The sequence below is a fragment of the Canis lupus genome, chromosome 25 (genome assembly GCF_011100685.1).
Source record: "Canis lupus familiaris isolate Mischka breed German Shepherd chromosome 25, alternate assembly UU_Cfam_GSD_1.0, whole genome shotgun sequence".
Lineage (NCBI taxonomy): Eukaryota > Metazoa > Chordata > Mammalia > Carnivora > Canidae > Canis > Canis lupus.
In genome coordinates, this window is record NC_049246.1 from 33,777,845 (window position 1) to 33,799,163 (window position 21,319).

The 21,319-nt window shown below is 44.3% G+C and overlaps 1 protein-coding gene across 1 annotated transcript; it reads left to right on the forward strand.

Annotated features, from left to right (window-relative positions):
* Positions 1 to 821: 821 nt before the first annotated feature.
* On the forward strand, positions 822 to 13,460 carry STC1 (stanniocalcin 1). Its single transcript, XM_038573787.1, has 4 exons — positions 822 to 1,178; positions 3,163 to 3,305; positions 4,031 to 4,242; positions 10,289 to 13,460. The coding sequence occupies exons 1-4, from the start codon at positions 1,061 to 1,063 to the stop codon at positions 10,557 to 10,559; spliced, it is 744 nt and encodes a 247-aa protein (XP_038429715.1). The 5' UTR covers positions 822 to 1,060; the 3' UTR covers positions 10,560 to 13,460.
* The last annotated feature ends 7,859 nt before the right edge of the window (positions 13,461 to 21,319 follow it).

The window sequence follows — 21,319 nt, forward strand, 5'->3', positions numbered from 1 at the left end:
GTTGGCAATCCTGCTGGTGACTAAAAAAGATGGACTCGAGGTTAATTTTTGTTACTGGAGAATCATAGTTTTAGAGATGAAAGTAATGCTAGACTCCAACGTGGACATTTCACAGATTTGAAAACAGAGGCAGAACAAGGTAAAAGGACTTGACCACAGTCATGTCAGTAGAGGATTTGGAGCCACAGCTCAGAGCTATCCTATCCCAGTCCATCAGGGCCCTTCCACTCATATATGTCCCTCCTCGGGGGCTCATATATGTGAATGAGAACTCCGGATGCCCAGAGTGCCGCAGACCTGTGGATATGTATGTGCCAACGAGATGGGGAGACAGCCCGGTGCGTGTAGCTTACAACATAGACAGTGTGCTGGTAAAATCAGACCAAAATTGCTATAAAGAGGCTAAATTAGAATTCAAAGAGACCACACAGCCCCATCCTGCTGATGCTGCTCATCCCTCCCCCCACCAGCTCATTCTTTTTTTAAAAAAGGATGGATTTCCAAAAGCACCTTGTTGAGATTTTCATCTGATTTTCCCTTAGTTCAATCAATACACAGTCATCCTTAATTCCGTGAAAATAGCTTTTCACACATCCATGCACACACTGTCACACACACACATGTAAAACATTGGCAGCAGGTACTTTTAATTTGCTGGAAAATATTTCTAAGAAGTCAAACAGCTCCAGCCCAATGAGCGTGCCCTCCGATTGGCTAGCCAGACCAGTTGAGGGACCTGATTGGTCCCTGATCCTAAGGACCGATAAGAACGGCTATAAAATCCCTGGGTGCAGCTCTTGGGTCCCCAGTTTGTAAAAGCCAGAGGTGCAAGAAGCAGCCACTGCAGCAGCAGCAGCAGCAGCAGCAGCAGCAGCAGCAAGCAGCAGCAAGCAGAAGCAGCAGCAGCATCAGCAGCAACAAAAAAAAAAAATCCTCATCAAATCCTCACCTAGGCTTTCAGTGTATCCAGATCCACATCTTCACTCAAGCCGGGAGAGGGAAAGAGGAAAGGGGGGGAGGAAAAAAAAAACCCAACAACTTAGCGGAAACTTCTCAGAGAATGCTCCAAAACTCAGCAGTGCTTCTGGTGCTGGTGATCAGTGCTTCTGCAACCCATGAGGCGGAGCAGAATGATTCTGTGAGCCCCAGGAAATCCCGGGTGGCAGCTCAGAACTCAGGTAAGCGGCAAACCCAGGACCGGTTTCTCCCCCAAAGAGCTGTCCTCATTTGCCTCTCGCTTTTGCAACTGTGTCTGTGACGGCTGATCTTGATAATAAATGTGCTTCATGCCTGATGGCAATAAACTGCCAGTGTAATCCAATAGCCTTAGGAAGTGGAGCTCCTTTGTTTAATAAATTGCATGCAACTAACGAAGAAGCTGGGCGCTCTGCTGAGGGTATTTCATTGCATAAGCCTAGCCTGATTGCCTGAAATCTGGCACGTACCCTCTTGGGGGAGGGGGGGAAAGGGGGCGGGGGAAAGGCTTGAATGTTGGCATGCTTCAAAGCGCTCTCTATACTTTCTAGAAGCTGAAGCTGGTCTTAAGGTGAGACATGATTTGTCTGATGCTGCCCCCTTCCTTCACCCTTAGGACCCCATAACTGGGCTTCCCTGCCCCTTCAGGCAACACACAGAAAGCTCCCTCTGCAGACAGATTTACAGAACCATAGCCCTCCAGTCTGACAAATCCTGGGCAGATGCAGAGAAAACCCTGCACATCCCACCCCTGACACTGCTCCTTCTCTTCCTCCCAGCTTTCTTGCGCTTCATTCAGCTGCCGGTGCTGCCTGGGGCCAGAGGGACCCTCAAAAAAAAAAAAAAAAGAGTATTTGTGAAACGTAGCAGCAGTTCCTTCAAGAGGAAGGTCTCACTCTGGTTCTGACTCCCAGAGCAGTTAATTGTGTATTATCTTGGCCTCCAGAGGAAGGGAGTCCTTAGGAAGCCGGTACTAACACCTCTGCCTTCTGACTCCACTTGTCCGGCCTGCTGCTCTAGCATTACTGCCCCCACTCCCCCAACTGTCAGCAAAGATCGGATCGCAGGTGTCCAAATGCTGCAGACAACGCTCCCCTCCAAAGAGCACAGGTCCCTGCCCAGAGGAGGGCTTTGCTTCACTTCCTTTTGTACTTAGTTGCTATAGAAATGCAGTGATTCACAATTCGAGCTTGCCTAAAACAATAGCAACCCTAATGCATATTAAAACTGCTTAAAGCAAAGTTATAATTTGAACCCGTGGAAATATATAATTAGGGAAATGACTTGTAACATCCCAGAGGCTGCGGGTGGTGGGAGGGGGAGGGGAAGCCTAACCGAACCATGCTTTTGATCTCAGAGGAGAATCCTATGGTATGAAGGCTGCAGATCATTTCTTGCCGAGCTGCTTGCCAGAACACCCCCCTTCTGTAGGAGAGAAATTACTTTTATGGGAGATCTTATCCAGAATGTAGAAAGCCTCATTCAAGTTCTTTGCGGTTTTTCTTCCAGTCTTGCACAAGGGGTGCCTTGCCTTGTTATTCCACACCTGTGTTTCTCTTTTAAAAAAGCAATGGCTTTTAATATGAGAGAGATTATGCATCCTATGGTGGGGGTTGGGATGAAACAGGAATGGACCAGATCCCTTTCTGCCGGTATGAAGGTAAGTTAAAAGCCCTAGATCGGAAGGGTCTCCAGATGAACTCCTGGCAAATTCTTTGCCACCTAGGCTAAAATTCCATTCTTATTACTCTGGAGTGCATTTTCAGGAAGCCAAATGGACTCCCTGGCCCTTCCACTTCCTAAACTTGACCACCAGCCCTTGCCTCCTGCCTTCCCATGCTTTTGGGGCTCTAGGTGATGCCCTTGGATCCTGCAGAGCTGCTTGGAGCGCTGTGCATTCCGCAGCCTCTGGTCTTAACTTCTCCAGCCACCAGAATTGTATGTAATGGGTGAGACCAAGAGGGAAAACTCACGCCCTCTCTCTCCTTTCATGGGCTCTCACTCTCATAAGCAAAAAGATCTGCCTGCCCGAATCTTTCTGCTCCTACCCTCTCTGGATGGGGCTATCCACGGGCCCCCTGGCGGATGTCTAAGTTCTTCCGACCCCATGTCCTTGAATTTGCCACCTTGACCCCTCTGAATCACCCTCATCATCTGACCCAGATTGGGTGGATTTGTCTCTTTTAGCTGAAGTGGTTCGCTGCCTCAACAGTGCTCTGCAGGTTGGCTGCGGGGCTTTTGCATGCCTGGAGAACTCCACCTGTGACACAGATGGGATGTACGACATCTGTAAATCCTTCTTGTACAGCGCTGCTAAATTTGACACTCAGGTAATCAGACCTTGACCCATGCCTCCCATTGGATGCCTGTCTTTAACAGTGTGTTAGACTATTGTTCTTGGGAGCCAGGCTTGTGAGGAAGCTGCGCTGCTTCGCAGCCTCCTCAGTCTACACGCTCAGCTCCAGCGTGTGCATGCGCACACATGCACACACACACACACACACACACACACACACACACGGGTGCGATTTTGGCCAGAAAGCCGGTTCTATACAAGACACTTCCCACCCACTCTAATGCACGACTGTACCACGCTGACAGAGGCTGTCTTAAGGGAGGGGTGATGAGCAAAAAAATCTTTGCCTCTTCAAGAGGAAAGAGAAACGTTCTTCTAACAAAGAAGTTCTCCTCACTGTATGACCTAGCACACTGGCTTGTGAGTTATCAAAGTCTCAATCCTAAGAAGACAAAGCCATATTTTGGCTATTTTTAAGCTGCAGGGTGGTGGATTATGGTTCATCTCTCCCCGCCCCCCACCAACCCCCCCACCCCGGCCAGTCTCACTATGTCTATGGAGCTGAATTTTGAAGGTAGTCAAAGAGAGTGGGGACATTTTTTTTATCCTGGTCACGGTGTACAATTTTCTCATTGTGAGGACCTGCAGATGGCCATGAGACAGTGCCAAGGCAAGCCCCCTTAAGTTCCACATATTGTATGCCCTGTCCTCTCTGGTCAGCTCGAGCTAAAGCTTCTCCTCCTACCCCTTGCCTGGCAGGGAAAAGCATTTGTCAAAGAGAGCTTAAAGTGCATCGCCAATGGGGTCACCTCCAAGGTCTTCCTTGCCATTCGGAGGTGCTCCACTTTCCAGAGGATGATTGCTGAGGTGCAAGAGGAGTGCTACAGCAAGCTGAATGTGTGCAGTGTCGCCAAGCGGAACCCCGAAGCCATCACCGAGGTCGTCCAGCTCCCCAATCACTTCTCCAACAGGTACAGAATGAGTCCGCTTTTTTGCAATGGGGCAGGGGGAGGGGGAGAGGCGGGGCGTTGGCAGAGCCAGACACAGAAGGGGGTTAATTGCCACAGTCATGATCTTATTTTAGCTTGCAGCCTTCCCAGCTTTTGCAGGAAAAATATGTTTGTGATTGGTTGTGACAGTTTAAGCAGCCTGGATTTTTTTTTTCTCACTGTTATAGGAAAAGTCTTTCCATGCAGCTAATAGAAAGCTTCATCTGCAGCATCCCTGGGTGCATTTTCATTGTCAGTTTCTCACCATAAGCATGAAGGGAATTGGAAGTTTATGGAAACAAGCATTTGAGACATCAAATTTGGCTGAAATTATGGCTATGCACTGTAAAATTGGCCATTATTAAAACGCTGGTCAAATGTCATAATGCAGAATTTTTAATCTGCATGTGTTCTGAGCCGGTCCCATGCTCACACAGGTATTTCAGTAGGTAGCCCAGAGTAAGCCATGTCACTCCACTGGAACTGGGATTTCCTTTGTGAAAAGTGAAATGGCTGGACTAGATGATTCCCATGTTCCCTCCCAGGCTTATATTATTCCTTTCTCTAGTTCAAGATTTCCTGGAATGGTGTTCTGGTGACCGCTCAGTCACATTTTCATCTCAGTATTCTCACATGACCCAAAGCCGCTGAATTAGTCATATCTGAGCCCTGGCCTTCCTGTGCCACTGGCTCACTGTCTTTACCAGCCAGGAGTTAACACCCAGGCTGACATGAAGAGGGCTGACACCCTCATTCTAAGGCCTACAGGGTTTCTCAGCAAGACCTGGGCTTCCCCATCTGTGATCAAGTTAAGAGAGGTGTCCATGGGGCTGGCGTGGAGGTATGGCAGGGGCAGGGAGGGCAGGATGAGTTCAGCCTGCTGTGATGCTCCACAGCCCAAAACTTGACTCCCAGGCCTGAAGCACTAGGATGCTTTGACTCTGCAGCCAAATCTGCAAATACTGACAAAGATCAGTTCTATTGCATGTTACCCAGACCATCTGAGAGCTAACACAGACTTCCCTGATTAATTTTCAAGCCAGGTGCTGCCACCCTTCTTCCAACAGTGGCAACAGCCTGTTCCTCCTGGGGCTGACCAGCAGTTTAGTCATGCACATATATGCAACTTATCAAAAGACAGGAAAAGTAGTTCTTCCTTAGGGAAATGCTAAGACCCCTGACATTAAAACTTTGTAAAATTTCTGATTCACACCTAACTACACATTAAGGCTCTTCAGAACCTCAGGTCAATTTATAAAAATCGGTTGTTCAGTACTCATTGGGTCCTAACTGATTTTCTCAGAACGAGAAAGTCAAATCCACCATTTATCTTAAATGGCCTATCTCTTTAGATTGGCCTCAGTCTTAATATTCTCCTAAGAAGATTCTGGTTACATCTGAAGAAAAAAAAAAAAAAAAAAAAAAAACCTGGCTAATTGTCGGAGACTCCCTTCACCATAAGGAAAAAAAAAAAAAACAGAATTCTTAGTAGACAGGGGCTAGGGACAAAGTATGCATTTGTGTGTCAGCTGGGGCAGGGGGGAAGGGGTACGTTAGCAATGCCATTATTATAAATCTAGATCTTTAAGGATCCTATGGCAATTTGTGACTTACAGTATGGCATGTAACTAATTTTAAGTCAATATGAACCTCTCTATTTCAACTGAGATCATATCTTCCATTATGAAGGGAGAGGTCTTATAGAGAGGATGATCTAGAATCTGGAGTGGTGATCCTAAGTATCTAAGAAGAGACTAATAATAAGAGTTTTTAATGCAGGCTACAGTTCCTTTCAGCTGGGGTCTCCTTTTGTACCACCTTTAGCAAATGGTCACAAGGAGTCTTGTTTTCTCCCTTCTCCACCACAGAGAAATCACACTTATTAGGAAAGTAGGGAAAAGTGGCCATCCCTTGAAGACCAGAATCTTCCATGCAGCTCTTTCTTCAATTATTTCACTTCAACTGGCTAATATTATTCCTGCTCAGAACTGTAGAGATTTCCGGTTCCCTGCTGGGCCTGACTTGCTCTATTTAAGCTCCTCACTCTCCTGAAACATCCTGCTTTCCCAGCCTCTGCCCCACCACAGATACACACTAAGTTGTGCCAGTTGGCACAGAATTGTGAAGGGAAGTAGTTACAGGTTCATTCCACCTTCCTGTGACTTATCTAGCATGAGATTTGGGCCTGGGAGAATCCAAAAGCCTGTGAGTGGACCAAGAGCCAGAACAGGGATGTTTTCCATGACAGAAATCCACTCCGAAGAGAAAGGATAGCTGGATGTCCCCCTGGCTGAATTTGCAAACTGCTCTCTCAACCATGAGGGAAAGCAGGCAAAATTGATCAGACAAGCTGAGCAATGTGAGGCTTGGGAAGAAATCAGACCAATCCAGATCCAGAGTGGGAAAACTGACGAAGCTTCCAGCTCTCTAGGGCATGGATAGGGAACAGGAAACAGAAGAATAATATTGATCAAGGGAAACAAAGGACTATTTATAAACCCTCACACAGAACGTTCCTAGGCAGTATGTGTGTATTTGGGTAAGCATGGCTGAAACAGTAGCTATGGAGAATATCTGATCTTATTCTTTACCAAGAAAAAAAAAAATCAGTGATGGAATTTTCAAAGTGGGAAAAAGAAACATGCTTTTAAAGGTCCTTCCAGGCTGGGTGATCAGAACACTTAGCCCATCAAGTCCCTTCACCCTATAAAGGTGAAGAAAGGAATCTTCCTAAATAGTTCTAAGTCATCCTGCAGAGGATGGTCCTGAAGCAGACCTGCACCATCTTTGTTAAATTAAGAAGGAATATAGATATAGATATAGAATAGATATAGATGATATAGATATATCAAATCCCAGAAACATAGAATGTCATAGCTGGAGATGGTCACAGAGGTTATCTAGACTAAACGCCTCGTCTTACTGATTTAAAGAACAGAGGCCTGGAGAGGGACATGACCCACTGAAGGTCACCCAGTGAGTGAATGACAGGGTTGAGTCTAGAATGCATGTGGCCTTGAGCCAAACCATCTGATTCCTACTTCAAAAATGGCAGTCGGTAAAACCTATAGGAAATATCCACAATCCAAACAGAATAAAAATAGAAAAAAAATAGAATACCAAGGAGAATTGAATAAATGGGCCCGAGGGCAATCAACAATTACATTTGTGTACATTCTCTTCTCAAAGAGAAGGCACATCTTACCAACAGCTATAGTAACATGAACAGTTGGTACAAGATGGTGCTTGGTAAATATGTGACAATTGCCAAGTCAACTTTCGCTCAAGACACAATCTTTTAAATAATCTCACTTGGTGACTTCTAGATAAGAAACGTCTGTCTCATTAATCCACACAATCCCAGAGGTCAGCACCCTTACTGTGTATTACAGCCCTTAATGGAGAGGCACAGGATTAAACTCTCACTCACTCTGGCAAATGATGCTGCCATCATGGCAGTCAGACAGGTTGACAGGTTTCCCAGACTTGGAGGAGCTGCTAATGGAGCCGTGGACATCTTTTATTCCAACAAGCCCTCTTAGCCTACCCTTGTTGGGTTTGCAAAGCTCCATGAGAGAAGCTAAGGGTAGATCTGGGGAGAGTCACTAAGGGTAGTCAAGCTGGCAAGGCGATCATTGAGAAACTCCAACAACAGGTGTCATACCCGGGCAAGCAGAGAAAGCAAGAGGAAAGACAGAAACCCTCACAGAGGGAAAGTAAGTGCTTTGACAAAGTGGGGCCCACGGGACACATGTGGCCTTGAAGAGGCAAGGCTAATGACATGAGCTTAGTTTCCTTACTGGTGTTCACCTTCATCATCCAGGCAAGAGCTTCCAATGTTGAGCTAAGGAAAGACCGTCTTCCACAGTTCATCTGGTGGGGGTTGGAGGGATGGCAATCTCTCATGGACAGTTCTTTCTAGAGGTGGAAGGGTTAACTTCTAAGTTATAAAGTCCTGGTTGGGGGTCAGGAGGGTGAGAGATCAGAAACCTTATTCTCTAAGATCTAATCACCCTGTGAAGTAGACACAGAGATCAAGGGGACCCATGTCCTCACAGAGCCCAAGAGTAAAGAGGTGCCTGGGGATCTATGTGGGTGGGTAGATATCTGAAGCTGTTGGTACAAAGTCGTTTATTCTCAGTTTTTCCAAAACCCTCTTTCTCCCCATTTCCCCATCCAAGTGAGATCTGCTTTGACTCATGTGCTTTATAATTCCAAAGGGTTGGAAAATGTGTTTCTGTGCCAGAGAATCCCAATTTTAACAACAGCTGGATATAATCCTCCCTCGTGGGAGGGGTAGAGCCAGGACTATGTCCGAGACCCAGACAACAGCACTTCTCTTTCGGCCCCCAGCTTCATTCTGCTCACTCACAGAAGGGTGACCGCTCTGCTTCATTACCCGTGTTCCACTCTGTTTACCGTACATCCTTGAAAGGACCTCTCTGGGGGGTTAAGTTATTCTGGAAGGATGTTTGATCCTGTGCTCTGTGAGGTGAGTTAAAAATAAACAGGTTTCTTTTCATGGAAGATCTTGTGGCCCCAGTGACCCGCAGGCTCCTCTGGGGAAAGAGTCTCTCCACATAAATACTGTAGGTCACTGTCATCGGGAGAGTCTCTTATTAGTGAACACAGAGCTAATGGGTTTTGACAAGTGCCACCTCAAAACGGAAGAAACACATCCCAACTCAAATTGGAAAATGCCCTGAACTGTCTCCCCAGTGAATAGGACAAGTAATTCATATGCTGTCCATATCAGACAGTCTGTTTCTGAGCCATAACACTTAGCTGCAGTGTTTGGTTCCCCCCAAAGAACTTACACCTAAGATGAAGGTGATTTATACCAAACACCAGGTTCTTTGGTAAAACTAACCACACCTTCTTCTAATTTCTCTTCCTGGAATCATGACTTATTAGAGAGAATTGTTATTTCTACAACTCCCCATTTAGCCTGTGGCCATAGAATAAATCGACGGATGGACCATGAGCAGGGAGCAGAGCCCTAGGACAGTGGCACATGAGGGTTCCAAAGAATAAGGACGCAAATCCTGCCTTTAGTAAGTTAGCAGTCGAGCAGGGAAAACCAAACCGTCGCCAGCCCATGGAATGCTGACCTGTGTGATGCTAACCTAGAATCCTTAAAATGCTCAAAAAAAGGAAGAGGCCAGCAAAAGCTAGAGCAGTGGGAGAAGGCTTTGGAATTGTTGGAACAGAAACCATCAAGGACCACCAGTCCTTCCATTTCAGGATCCCCATTGCCCGGCATCTGGCCTTCTGACTACAGTGTACCTTTGAAGGAACACTGAGAAAGAGATCAGTCAATGGCCATTAGCAAGGCTAGCTGAGTGATTTGAGTAGAAAACCTGCACAATCCACTGGAGGAGGCAACGGCCTCCTTTAAAAATAGAAATTGAGTCCGAATACATGCTCATGTGCCCATCCACCTGCACACACACCACCCAGCAAAGGGCAGATTGCAAAGATGTATCAAAATACCCGCAAATTCACATGAGTGACTGTTCATGAAACAGTCTCAGCAGGCCTGGGCTCACCTCATTACATTTGACTAAGTCCTGTTTCTACCACTAACCTGTCATATGACCTTAGACAAGTCGCTTCTGCTCTCCTGCCTTTGTTTCTTCTCTGTAAAATGAGACGAAGGGAAAGAACCAAAGGATGATCTCTGTGATCCCGTCCAGCTAGATGATGGGGTGTTTCTAAAACGGTGAGACATCGTGGGCAGCTTGATTGTTCACAAAGTGTGACCTAAGTCTGCCAAGCATTAAACACAAAGACGGGAGCTGTTTCACGTCATGTGGCAACTCCAGGAAGCACATGCACTAAACTAAGAAGACAGCGCATGAAAGTTCGAGGCGAAAGCCATCTTCAGCTGATGAACTATCTGGATTTGCATGGTCTGGCCATCTGGATGGGGGGTTGGGCTGTTGGCCTCACCTGGGCTGAAAGGCCAGGCCTCGCCTTGCCCTCTCTGATTGACTATTTGTCCCCTGTGCTCTCTTTCCCAACACAGATACTATAACAGGCTCGTTCGAAGCCTCCTGGAATGTGACGAAGACACAGTCAGCACCATCAGAGACAGCCTGATGGAGAAAATTGGGCCCAACATGGCCAGCCTCTTTCACATCCTGCAGACGGATCACTGTGCCCAAACGCACCCGCGAGCTGACTTCAACAGGAGGCGCACCAGCGAGCCACAGAAGCTGAAAGTCCTCCTCAGGAACCTCCGAGGTGAGGCGGCCTCTCCCTCCCACATCAAACGCACCTCCCACGAGAGTGCATAAGCAGGGAGAGGTATCCACAGCCTCGCCAGATTAGCATCATTTTAAAGGTGTTCGCACACCGACTTTGAGTGTACTGTGCCTGGTTGGATTTTTTTTTTTTAAGTAGTTCCTATTTTCTATTCCCCTCCCAGAAAATTGCATGAAACGAGGCTTCTGTAATCAATATCCCAACATTCTGCGATGGCAGCGTTCCCCCCAGACAGATTATGTGTGATCCTCCTGCCTCTAGGCGGGAGAAAGTACCCTCTTCTCTCATATTCCTCCACCATGTCTTTCCCCGGGTCCCCTCAAACTCCTCTCAAACACAAAGCATTCGCATAAGGCCCAGTCATTGTCATTGGAAGCTGTGGAACCCTTTTAGGATGGTTGCCCCAGTAGAGTTAGCTGACGAGAAGCATCTTAATTTAAATGCATGTCTTCAATGCTCATAAAAGTGTTAAATGGAATTCGTGTGATGAATCTGTGCTGGCCATGGACGAATATGAATGTCGTGTTTGAATTCTTGATCTCTCACGAGCTAGTGTCTTACGGTCTTGATCCCTCCGGTGTGTAATTCCCTTTCCAACACATTTACCAAATTGCTCAAGCCTGGCTCTTCCACCGGGCTTTGGGCCTGCATCTTCTTGCATCTAATGAAAAACAAAAAGCTAACATCTTTATGTACTGTAACTGCTCAGAGCTTTAAAAGTATCTTTAACAATTGTCTTAAAACCAGAGAATCTTAAGGTCTAACTGTGGAATATAAATAGCTGAAAACTAATGTACTGTACATAAATTCCAGAGGACTCTGCTTAAACAAAGCAGTATATAATAACTTTATTGCATATAGATTTAGTTTTGTAACTTAGCTTTATTTTTCTTTTCCTGGGAATGGAATAACTATGTCACTTCCAGATATCCACATAAATGCTCCTTGTGGCCTTTTTTATAACTAAGGGGGTAGAAGTAGTTTTATTCAACATCGAAACTTAAGATGGGCCTGTATGAGATAGGAAAAACCAACAGGTTTGTCTGAAGGACCCCAGGTAAAATGTTAATCTCCCAGCCCACCTCAACCCAGAGGCTACTCTTGACTTAGCTCTATCCTGAAACGGCTCTGTCACGTCCAACTGGGAATTACAGAAACCAAAAAGAGCATCCCTTTGGGCTTGGACCACTTACAGTGTGCTAAGGCCTACTCTGTCTTAGGAAGTGGCAGTTCTTGACTCGCCACCTTTCATCGGTGCCCGATTGATCCTCTGGCAAACCGATGATGGTGCGGGAGACTTTCCATGAAATCAGTCAGGAACGAGTCAATCAGCCTTTGGGTCTTCAGTTACGGGGACTTGGGGCTGAGGGGATATAAAGAACCCTGGGCTGTCCAGCCTTAATAGACTCCTCTTACATTTTTGTCCTGTAGCACGCTGCCTGCCAAAGTAGTCCTGGCAGCTGGGCCATCTCTGTAGGATCGCAAAAAAAAAAAAAAAAAAAAAAAAAAAAAAAAAAAAAAGGAAAAAAAATGGAAAAAAAATAGAAAAAATAAAAAAAATAAAAAAAATAAAAAAATAAAAGAAGGAAAGAGGAAAAACAGAGCTGGTGGTTTGATTATTTCTGCCGTGATGTTTACAAGATGGCAACCACCAAAGCCAAATGAGTAACCTATCTATGAACAACAGTAGTTTCTCAGGGTCACTGTCCTTGAACCCAACAGTCCCTTAAGAGCGTCACTGCCCACCAAAGGTCAATGTCAAGGGAGGAAGAGGGAGGAGGGGTAGAACTGTAGGGGCCGCTCCAAACTCACTTCAGTAGAAACTATTGGTGCTTGCCTCTCACTAGGTTAAACTCAAGATCTGACCAAACCGAGTGATAGGGATCCTGGTGGGAGGAGGGAGGGCACATCTCCAGGAAAAAAAAAAAAAAAAAAAAAAAAAAGTGAAAAGCAATACAACTTTACCATAAAGCCTTTAAAAGCAGTAACGTGCTGCTCAAGGACCAAGAGCAATCACAGCAGACCCAGCAGCAGCAGCAGCAAGCACAGGAGCTGCTGCCTGTCTCCACACAGCCTCTAAGCGTGCTGACATCAGATTGTTAAGAGCATTTTTATACTCAGAACTGTCCCATCCCCAGGTCCCCAAACATATGGACACTGCCTTAGCCTCTTGGAAATCAGGTAGACCATACGCTAAGTTGACTCTCCACACCCCCCCCACCCTTCCCTTCTGGTACCCCACTCCCACCCCAGGCAAGGCTGACTTCTCCGAACCAGAAAAGCTACTCAAGTTTGTGTGTCGTGTCCATTTCGCAAACCCACGAAGCCAGGACCCCAATGCGACAAGTAGTTCACGAGTATTCCTAGCAAAATTCTGTCTTACTTCAGTCCAGTAGATTCTCTCTCTCTTTCTCTTTTTTTTTTTTTTTTTGCTGTGATCTCTTCAAACCGTGGTACCCCCCTTTGCTCCCCACAGTAATTCTTCTATATGTATCTGTAATACATATATCTACACATATGGAAAGAAGCAGTTCTCACGATGTTGCTAGTTTTTTGCTTCTCTTTTCCCCATCCCATCCCACTCCCTCCAACTCCCTTTTAAACTTCCAAAGCTTCGTCTTGTGTTTGCTGCACAGAGTGATTCGGGGGCTGACCTAGACCAGTTTGCATGATTCTCCTATTGTGATTTGGTTGCACTTTAGACATTTTTGTGCCATTATATTTGCATTATGTATTTATAATTTAAATGATATTTAGGTTTTTGGCTGAGTACTGGAATAAACAGTGAGCATATCTGGTATATGTCATTATTTATTGTTAAATTACATTTTTAAGCTCCATGTGCATATAAAGGTTATGAAACATATCATGGTAATGACAGATGCAAGTTATTTTATTTGCTTATTTTTATAATTAAAGATGCCATAGCATAATATGAAGCCTTTGGTGAATTCCTTCTAAGATAAAAAATAATAATAATAAAAATAAAGTGTTACATTTTATTGGTTATTTTTCTCCCCAATGTCTTTCATTGTTATTCTTTGAAAACTTCTTGAATGAGACTTTCGGAACATGAAGTTAACGGCTGATTAATTTCTTTAAAGTTAGATTAAGTGCCAATATATGAATGAATGTAGTTTAAATCAACACTTTTCAAATTTCCTTTTAAGACCATTTGGTGGCTCCCGTGACCCTCACAATAAAATCATATTCCAAACTCCTTGACAAACTTCAAGGAAGGTGTGTGATCCAGACATCACTAAGCTCTCCGGCCTCAAGACTCATCTTTCCCTCCAAGCAATGAGCTCCACACTTAAGAAGTGTGGGAGTCCTGTGGAGGCCTATGCTCTCTCTCCCTTCCAGGCCTTGATTTATTCTATTCTCACTTTCTAGAAGACCTTGTCCTTTACCCTGTGCTCAGACTGGAAGCACCTTTGTTTAACCACCAGTGTGGTCCTGGCACTGCAAAAGCACCCAGAGGCAGGATATCCCCAATACTTGAAACGAATGATTTAGAAGGAGGTCGGGGGGTGGGGTGAGAGGGGGGAACAGAGACAATTAAATCAATGTGACAAGGGAGGCAGATGGCTCTGTGGTGATGAGGATCTTACTCTGGGGTCGGACTTCTGGGATTTGAATTCTGGCTCTGCCACTTATTAACTGCATGATGTCAGATGACTTAATATTGCTATACAGTGGTTTCTTCCTCTGTAAAATGAGGGTAGTGATAACTATCCATAGGGCTGTTAAAAGAAGATAAAATAAGTGAAGTGCTTACATGTCTAATACACTGTTTCGCACTAAGTGGCAGCTATTATCCAGGAGAGGGGTGAGAGCAAAAGGAGGAAACTTCCCATCTTGAAAAAATGGGGAGAGGAGTCACCGCAGAATGACACTTACTGTGTCTTTTTTTTTTTTTTTAAGATTTTCTTTATTTACTCATGAGAGACAGGCAGAGACATAGGCAGAGGGAGAGGCAGGCTCCCTGCGGGGAGCCTGGTGCAGAACTCGATCCCAGGACCCCAGCATGACCTGAGCCAAAGGCAGATGCTCAACTACTGAGCCATCCAGGTACCCCCGTTTATCTGAGTCTTGAGGGATGGTTATAAATTCAGTCACAGAAAAGCGAGGGGTGGGCTTCTATGGCGTCATTTTTTTCAAGGAGACTTCTTACATGTTTTGTTTTTTTAATTAATGTAGATTTTCTCTACATTATAAATTCAGATGGGGACATTTTTCTCAGTATCATCCATTTCTGCCTCCAAACTGCATTTTCCCAAGTTCAGAGGGGCCCAGGACAGCTAACAAATACTTCAAGACTTGTGACTCTAAGGCCAAAAATGTATTGCATTTGCCTTTCTCTGACCAGGCCCAACATAAAGAATACATTGATCTCATTCTGATACTTCATCCTCAGTCTTCTTCTGTCAACATTTATTTGTGCAGAGAGGCTGCTTACTTCACTAATGTGTTTAAGAACTAAGACCTGAGATTTCCTTAAACTGAATGCAAATTCCAGTCCCCGACTCTCTGTGCTCTTGCCCCAAGTGTCTGACACCTTCACACCTGGGTGTTTTCAGCTATGAAAGTACCCCTATGAAACAGGGAAAAGCAATAGGTCCTACCTCTTAGAGGCATGAGCATTATATGACTTATATAAAGTACTTAAGGTGTCTAGCACATAGCAAACTCCCCCACAAACAGTATTTGTTGCACACTCAACAAATGGAACTGTCACTATTTACATGCACACTGTCACCATCATTTAGATTCTACTCCTGCCCCTGACCTGAGTTGTGAGGTCCCACTTGGGTTTCTTTTTCTTTGTTGATCTCTATACATTACTATTTAATCAAGATTTTATGAATTTGGATGATAAACTATTACAACTTACCCAAAATGGCAGATTACAATATATGAACATCTGCATCCCATCACCAAGCTTAAGGAATAAAATAGCATAGATAAGATACTCTCTTGTATATGCCCCCCTGCACCAACACAGTCACATGTTAAGAGCCCCTGCAGTGCCTGGCTGACTCAGTCAGCAGAGCATATGACTCTTGTTCTCAGGGTTGTGAGTTCAAGGCCCATGTTGGGTATAGAGATTACTTTAAAAAATAAAATTTTTAGGGACGCCTGGGTGGCTCAGTGGTTGAGCATCTGCCTTCAGCTCAGAGCGTGATCCCAAGGTCCCAGGATTGAGTCCCGTATCTGGCTCCCTGCGAGGAGCCTGCTTCTCCCTCTGTCTATGTCTCTGTGTTTCTCATAAATAAATAAATAAAATCTTTGAAAAAAATAAAGAGTCCATGATTAAAGGGATAGAATTTCTCAAATCATTAAAATATACTTAAAATTTTCTTAAGTTCTATCAGCCTTTCAAAAATGGAGTTTAAAAGGTCATGGGACTGTCTGCGAATCTGTCGAATAAGAGAAAGAACAAATCAGATTGTTCCTCCCAGGGGACCTACATGGACGCAATAAGAGCTATCAGCATAGCTCCAGAATCAGTGTTCTCAGACTTACTGCACATACAAGTCACCTGGGAACCTTATTAAAATGACTCTGTCCTTCTAAGTGATGCCCAAGAGTCTGCACTTCTAACATGCTCCCAGGTGATGTTGATGCTCCACCAAGGATGCTTTGAGTGGCAAGTCCCCAACTGTTTCAATAAAACAGGGTCAGTTCCTCAATTTGAAGAACCACAGAGCCATCACAAGGATGTTGCTGAAGTGCAAGCATGATCATTCCACGTCCCTGCTTTGGTAGCTCCCCATTGCCTAGAGGACAACAAATGAGCATTTTGACTCCAAATTGAAGCCTTTCAAAATCTGGGCCCTTTTTTTCAACATGCGCCCTAGATTCTCCTGGTGCTAACTTCTGAATATTTCCCAAGACACCATTACTTTTTCTCCTAATTATCTTCACATATTACTTCACACATATCATTCCTTCTCATGAATATTCTTCTCCCCAAACTCCTTTTCATTGGCCCAAAGCCCATGTCACCTGGGAAGCCTTCCCCAGCATAGCCACGCTATGTAACAGAATGCTTACAAAGAGAGAAGACTTAGTCATCCTTGGTTCCGGTACTTAACACAAAGAGGGCACGCACTAAGCATTTGTGAGTCAAGGAAGGAAGGAAGGAAGGAAGGAAGGAAGGAAGGAAGGAAGGAAGGAAGGAAGGAAGGAAGGAAGGAAGGAAGGAAATCTTTCTATTACCCACCAACTAATCTATGACTTACCCTCGGTAGAATTCTGAGCCTTAGCAGCAATAGCTGGGTATGCTGGGACATGCAGGGTGTGTTGCCACAGTGAGTAGACAAATTAATTCCAGGTGCCATTTGGGTATCTTTAGTCTGCCAGCTTATAACAACACCACATACCTCTATTTCTTTCCAGCACTAGCCCTGATAAAAGTTTACACTTGCTGTTACTTTATCCTGGTAACCTGAGCAACAAAAGACTCATCCACAAACATGTTTAAAGATTTGCTAACTTTGTGCAAGGCATCAAACTAAAGAGCTAGAATACAGAAGGAATATGACCATCTGCAAGACCAACCACAACATGTTTTCTTATATCTTTATTTTGTCATATAGTTATTCCTACAATACCCCTCAGTTCACTAATTCTTCTTCCCTACACTCAAGCTCTGCCCTGAACTGAATTTCCCATGGCCCTTTGATATCTTGAGTGCCAGAGTGAGACATTGGCTTAGCCCACCCCACCACTCTATTGTAAAGTCTGAAAAGCAATACACATTATTCCACTTTTCAAATAACTAGCCAAAGCCTAATTATTGAATAACTAATCAGATGAGTACCTTTGTGCTACCTGACATGGTACCTGGAGGCAGCACACAGCAGGCTAGGCGGAGAACTCACTAATTCAGACCTCTGCTTGCCAATGAAATTCATCCCTGCTCCCCACTCTATAATAAGGGATTTGTGGCTTCCAGTTGAGGACAGAATGCTATTTTCAACTCCAGCACAATTAAATCACATTGCAAGTATACTCTGCTTTAGTAAAACCAGATACAGTATATGTCCCAAAGAGACTGTCAGTGTTTCCAACATTTGGTCAAAAATCTTGGAACCAATTCCAATGACAGCCTTCTCATCTGCCTTGGGATTTCCTAGAAACACAATCAGTCCAGGCCATGGCTCACTCCCTCCACACTGGCCTGAGCTCCTCTCCTCCACATCCCTATCCATCAGGAACTTCTAGGACTATTTGGAAAGCCTGCACCTTGCTAATCCCTTCATGCCTCTTACCTGGTCATCCAAAGTCACCACTCAAGATCTAAGTGCCCCCCTCCACCAAATCTAGCCTCTCTCATCCACATTTTCTTTTTTTTTTTCCAAAATGTTTAATAGTATATAATACAGATGAATTTCACGGTTTAAAAGATAATCAAGTCAACTTTTAAAAATACATATAACTCTCTCATTGAATGGCTGCACATTTTTTAATGCTTCATGCCCCTCCTCCCAGAATCAACTTCTGACTACTATCCTCCTTCCAAAATTTGCCCTTACCCTCCAGGGTAAATATCTTCACCTTCTCTTTTAATTTCAGTTTTTAACTGAAACTCTTTCAGTTTCTCATCAGAGACCCAGTTCCTCAAAAAACATTGTCCCCTGCCATCTTCCCAAATAGTTACTCTTCCAAATCTCAAGACTGATGAGTAGGCCCCAATGGCTACTTTCTCTCAGTGCTGTTCCAGACTGACTCTGCCACTGTTCTATAAAACTTCTGACCAACTGAGGCTTAAGCTGCTATGTTCTGAATGTTTGTGTCTCCCTCAAAATTCGTATGCTGAAATCTTAACTCCTAATGTGGTAGTATTAGGAGGTGGAGCCTTTGGAAGAGAACTAGGGTAGAGACCTTGCCAATGGGATTAGCGTCCATACAGAAGAGACCTGAAAGAGTCTGCTCACCCCTTCTACCATGTGAGTATATAGTGAGAAGACAGTCATCCACGCACAGAAGTAGACCCCTCACCAGACATCAAATCTGCCATCATCGTGATCTTGAACTTTCAGCCCCCAGAACTATGAGAAATAAATTTCTGACACCCTGTCTCTGGTACTCTGTTACAGCAGTCCCGAAGAGCTGAGATAGGCTATCTGGCTTCCCTACATGCCTCTTCTCTTTGTCACTGTTACCCAGGTCAAGTATACTTTGAAATGATAGTAAAAGGAACTGCCTCTAACTATGGATGATATTGGTGACACATCACCAGTCTGGATAAATTCAATATTCATGAGAATGCTTCATCCAGTGCTCAAACTCTGAGTCCTTTCTCAGCTCCACCTCATATCCAAACTCTGAAATCAGGAGGTACACACCAGTATGACTGTGGTTCACTCTGATCGGTCATTGTCATACCAAAATAGATTGAATGTCACCCTTTTCTGACACTAATATAGTTCCGAAACCTTAAGTCAAAAACCTCCCCTTCTGACTGCAGCATCCTTCCCTTATGGCTCTCCTATTCATTTATTTGCACTACATCAGTTCTTTAGCCTTCCTCTGACCTCAGGCCCTTGACCTTTCTACATTCTCCTGATCTTTCAACTCCTATTCTATCCTCACCCTCTCCCCACTCAGCCTTCTGCACATGGTGAGTCACTTCAACCATGCAATTGCTTTGCCCTCAAATAGCTTGTCCCATCAATTTCTGTCACGCTCAACTGGAAAAATCCCAACCCTCAGCTAGAGAAGAAAATCATAAAGCCATGCACAAGCTCGGTGTCACTTAAAATTGATCAGCTTCCAGCTTGACAAGACCGTCAATGCTACCTGTGAATCTTCTTATCCATCCCTGCTCAGCTCTGTAACAGTGATGAACACATTCTCCAGTCCCACCCAACCACCTCTCTACTAATGCCCAGCAGCAAATCTTGCCTCCCACTGCACAGACAAAATAGAAACCACCACGTGAGAAGTCCTTCAATTCTCCACCAGAGTCATCCACACCTATCCTTTTATATATTTCCTGCCACAAAAAGTCCAGAATCTCTCTTTCTGTCTCAGAATCATGAATCCACCTGAGGTCTCAATCCCAACCATTCCCCGCCCCCATGCAAGATCCCTGGCCTCTTCAGGTCCTCCTCTCCCTCCTCCATCAGCAGCCTCCCCCTTTATGCCTCCCTCCTCTCAGCACTGTCTCTTCTTTCAGCTCTCTCTCTCTCTCTCTCTCTCTCTCTCTCTCTCTCTCTCTCTCTCGTAACCACACCATCTTCTTTAAAGAGATGTCTGCATTCATTTCCATTTCCTCACCTCCTATTCACTTTTTAATTCTTTAGAATCTGGCATCCACCTCCACTGAAAGGACTCTAAACTAGGTCAAAATATCTCTCGTTGCTAAATCCAAAAATCCTTATCTTATGTGATTCATCTGCTCCATTTGGCACTGATAAACATTCTGTCCTCCGTTAAAAGGCCCTCCATGACAATGCTTCTCAGTCTCCACTTCCTCTTCCCACCCCTGAGATGATGGAATTGTGCAGTGTTCTATGCTGGCCCTTCTTTTCTTTTCGGTCTACATACTCTCCTTTGGTACTATATCTACTCACATACCTCAGTTCCATTTCTATGTTAATAACCCCAAAGCAGCATTTCTCTTGAAAATGATCCACATCTCCAATACATATCCAACTGGATATTTCCTCTCTGATATAAGATAGCCACTCAAAACACATCAAAACTGAATTCTCCAAACTTCTTTCATTATGAAAGACTTGCTCCTTATCCATCTTCCATCTCTATCCAACTGAACACTGTCTTCTACTCATGCTCCCTTGTCTTCTTAGCAAGTAGATTTCCTCCTAATTGTCCTTCTAATCTCCCTACTTATCCACATGTACATTACTACTATCTTGACTTAGGTCTCATTCTCAAAAGCCTCCTAAATTCTCTCTCTGCTTTCAGGAATGCCCTGCCTTTGCCCCCAGATACATTCCTCCTTTGGGGACAGTAGACTCTTTGCAGAGAGTAAATCTGATTCTGTCACTCAACTGCTTAGAAACCAGCAATGGCAACTCTCAAACATCAGAAAAAGATGAACATTGTACACACTGAATATAACATAAAATGCTACATAATCTAGCCACTTCTTGCTTTTTAGACTATATCTTGCCAACCAAGTCAAATCCATCTTACACCTCTCACTGTGAGTTCCAGCCTTGTATGTAGTATGTGAAATTTCATTCATTCACCTTGCTCTCCTTGACCTTTGTTAATATCATTGTATCAACAATACAATTTCACTTTGTTAGTACTGTTCCATCTTATTCTCTCTGTCTCTGTCTCTGTCTCTCTCTCTCTGTCTCTCTCTCTCTGTCTCTCACACACACACACATACACACACACACACATACACACACTTCCATATCTAGCTAACTGCTATCCATCCTCTGGAACTCCATGAAGTCATTCTTTACTCCAAGAAGCCTTATGTATGACTAAGACAGAGGTAGCTACTCTTTCTGTTGCTTCCAAAGCTTCTTGTGCTTACTTCCTTATTGGAGAATTTAAAATGCCTATGGACTTGTTTTGCTTCCCTCATTAGCTATATGCTATTTGAGAACTAGGTCAGAATCTTTTTTTCAAAATTATATGCCCACTGTCTAGCACAGTATCTGGCATTAACAGGTACTTTTGTTGAACTTAATTGAATAAGAATGTGGCATAGTTAAATTAATTAAAAAGTGATCATTCTCTTTCCAGATTTTTTTTTATCAAGGCAACGTTTTATTTTTTTAATTTATCCATGTATTTGTTT